The 2,860-nt window shown below is 48.9% G+C and overlaps 2 protein-coding genes across 4 annotated transcripts in view; one reads left to right on the top strand and one right to left on the bottom strand.

Annotated features, from left to right (window-relative positions):
• The window catches only part of grik2 (glutamate receptor, ionotropic, kainate 2), a 649,386-nt gene that overhangs the window by 365,292 nt on the left and 281,234 nt on the right, over nt 1–2,860 (bottom strand). The gene's annotated exons all lie outside the window — the stretch shown is intronic.
• Nucleotides 28–2,839, top strand: LOC108228355 (transmembrane protein 100-like). Its single transcript, XM_037980179.1, has one exon. The coding sequence runs from the start codon at nt 521–523 to the stop codon at nt 992–994; it is 474 nt and encodes a 157-aa protein (XP_037836107.1). The 5' UTR covers nt 28–520; the 3' UTR covers nt 995–2,839.

Raw genomic sequence — 2,860 nt, 5'->3', positions numbered from 1 at the left:
CGGTGTGGACGCACAGAGAGAGGAGCTGCGAGAAGAACCCTCACAGAACCAGCAGGAGGAATGAAGCTAAGTCTTCTGATTTTTAGTTGTTAGAAACTTTCAGCTGGAATAAAATATGTAAAATAAATACATCTCACAGAGAACCGGATCACATCTGATGGTTCTGGTTCTGATTTAAAGTCAAAAAGTGACGTTTCAGCTGCTTAGTTTGTTACAAACTGAAAATGATTTAGTTTGAGGAAAAATCTAAATTGGAGGATGGAGGATTTAATCTGACAGAAACATGAAGAGGAGTCCGATCAGCTGGAAGACAGAGGACTTCCACAGAAGCTGCTTTGGTTCCCTTCAGTCTTTCTTTTTTAGTTTTTCTTCTTTAAACCTTTTATTTAAAAAATCTCAGGTGTTTGAAAAGAGTCAGATTTACAAAATAAAACAGGAAGTGACTGATGTTTCTGTAACTGAAAGAAATGCTCATGTCTGCTCACAGCTAGCTGCTCTCTGATTGGCTGACGGTGCAGCGATGGCTCACCTGTTCCTCGCCGGGAAGGTTGCCATGCCTGATGACCTCTACATCAAAGGCGGGGCCAGGATCCCAAGGAGCGCCGTGAGGATGCCGATGTCCATCTCTGCGGAGAGGCTGAGTCGGGACAGGGTCCAGAAGGTCCACGGCGTTGTCATGACAACGCGTGTCCCGCACGTCAACGAGGTCCAGCTGACGGCGGCGACCGGTGGCGCCGAGATGTCCTGCAGCCGCTGCACGGTGCCGTTCGGCGTGGTGGTCCTCATCACCGGCCTGGTGGTGACGGCAGTGGCCTACACCTTTACCTCCCACGGGTCCACCATCTCGGTTCTGGGGCTGGTTCTACTGTCTGCTGGACTGGGCCTGCTGGGGTCCAGCACCGTCTGCTGGAGGGTCCGACTGAGGCGGAAGAGGGACAAACGGAGGGAGAGTCAGACGGTGCTCATGGTGAGCCGAGGCTACTGTGTGGCCTGATGTCCTCATCAGAACCAGAACCTGTGGAGAGGTTCTGCTTTCTGTCCTTCAGACTCTGCTTTCAGGAGGTCCTGCAGCGACATGAAACCCAGAACCGAATAGAACTGAGGGACCCGGACCTTCTGAACCAGAACCTTCACATTCTCACAGGTTCTGGCTGATTAATGGTGAATATTTATCTTTGCATCATTGGATCGATGACAAAAAGACAAAAGGTTCTGAGAGATGACCTTTGACCTTCGACTGAAGATAAATATAAAAAATGTTTGTTTCACTTTTTTCTCAGAACATCAACAGTTTTTTCTGAAACCAAACGTTTCAGCAGCTGGACAAATAATTTTAGGATTAAAAACATTTTTTACTTTTGGGATCTTTATTCTGAATTCCTCAAAGTGTTTCTGTCAGATCCAACCAGAACCGGCCGGGTTCTTGTGTTCAGACCCGGCTCATTTTCTGCTTGTGTGCAGGTGTGTCATGTGACACCTGAGCACCGAGGCCGCAAACGGGTCGAAGTTCTTACACGTAGAACACTCTGCCGTGCATTAAGCACCGTCGCCTATATTAAGCTGTTCTGGTTCTGGTACTTGGAGCAGGTGAGTTCTGGTTCTGGTAGCTGGACCAGGTGTTTCTCTGTCAGTGGACGAGACTCAACCTGTCAGACTCAAGTCCAGTTTAGAGTTCTGCCCGTTTTCCCCTCAGAGGTTCTGTTTGTGTCGCCGGCCTTCACTCGACCCAGTAAACGGTGGAGGGGTGGTTGTGCCGTCCAGCTGCTATTGCCAGCTGCTGCCGTCAGCTGCTGCTGGATCCATAAGGAGGCTGGAGGTTGGTGGAGCTGTCAGCTGGTTTCCTGCAGCCGTCGAGTCGATGCTCATCATTAACGGGAAAAAACAGATTGAATTAAAGCAGTTAGAGACAAACCAGAGACTGCAGTTACACACATGAGGAATAATTCTGGTTTAAAACTATTTATTCTCCAAATATGAGTTTAGAATCAAACTTCTGCTCAAAACATCAACAAATATTAAACTTTATTACCCGTCATGTTCCAGCCTCACTGTTCAAAGGTTCTGCTCTCGTCTGACAGCTGCTGGGATCCAGATGTGATGAACATCTGTCGCTGCAGATAAAAAGGTCCCTGAGCAAACCAACTGAATGTTCAAACTGGAGTTTCAGATCCGCAGAGTTAATCATGGGATGTTGTTTCCATTCAGCTCAGTTTGATGGATTTTAAACCGGCTCTTCAGAGCCTCCTGGAACCATTTATTCAAACTTCCTGGGTTCTGTTTGGGATCGTTGAGGTTTGGAACCTTGATGCTGTGAAGCTGTGAGGCCTGGAAATGATTTTGACCTTTGGAGGTTCTGATGCACCAGAGGCTGAACCTTCGTATCCTTCCTCTGCAGTGAAACCCGTCCTGCAGAGGTTCTGATAATCTGTTGTTGAACTGAACTCATGTGAAGAGAGGAAAATAAAAGTTTCTGCCCCCGAAGGAGAAGCAGCTTCGTTTCAGCGGAGTGTGTTTGCTGGGGAAAGATCCTGGACCTGACAGAAACTGGTTTCAGCCTCTGAAGTACCTGGACCAGACCAACAACAATGGTACAGGGGCCCCAAACGGCCCCATAAACCAGGGAGCGGCACTTCCCCCCATCCGTCAAAACCCCCTCCTCCTCTCATGAACTTCTTCTCTGTGTGTGGTTCCTTCAGAGGAGGAGGGAGGGATTGTTCGCTGTAACAGAGAAGAGGTGAGTCGCCTCAAGCAGGAAGTTCACATTGTGTTGGAGGAGAATGGCAGCTTGGTTTGGTCCCCCCCCCGCGTCAGCAGGTCAGGTCAGCAGGTCAGGTCAGCAGGTCGGGTCAGTAGGTCGGGT

This window comes from Kryptolebias marmoratus, linkage group LG16 (assembly GCF_001649575.2).
Source record: "Kryptolebias marmoratus isolate JLee-2015 linkage group LG16, ASM164957v2, whole genome shotgun sequence".
Taxonomy (NCBI): Eukaryota; Metazoa; Chordata; class Actinopteri; order Cyprinodontiformes; family Rivulidae; genus Kryptolebias; species Kryptolebias marmoratus.
Note: the sequence above shows the minus strand (reverse complement) of the source record. Positions and strands in the feature narration are given on the sequence as shown.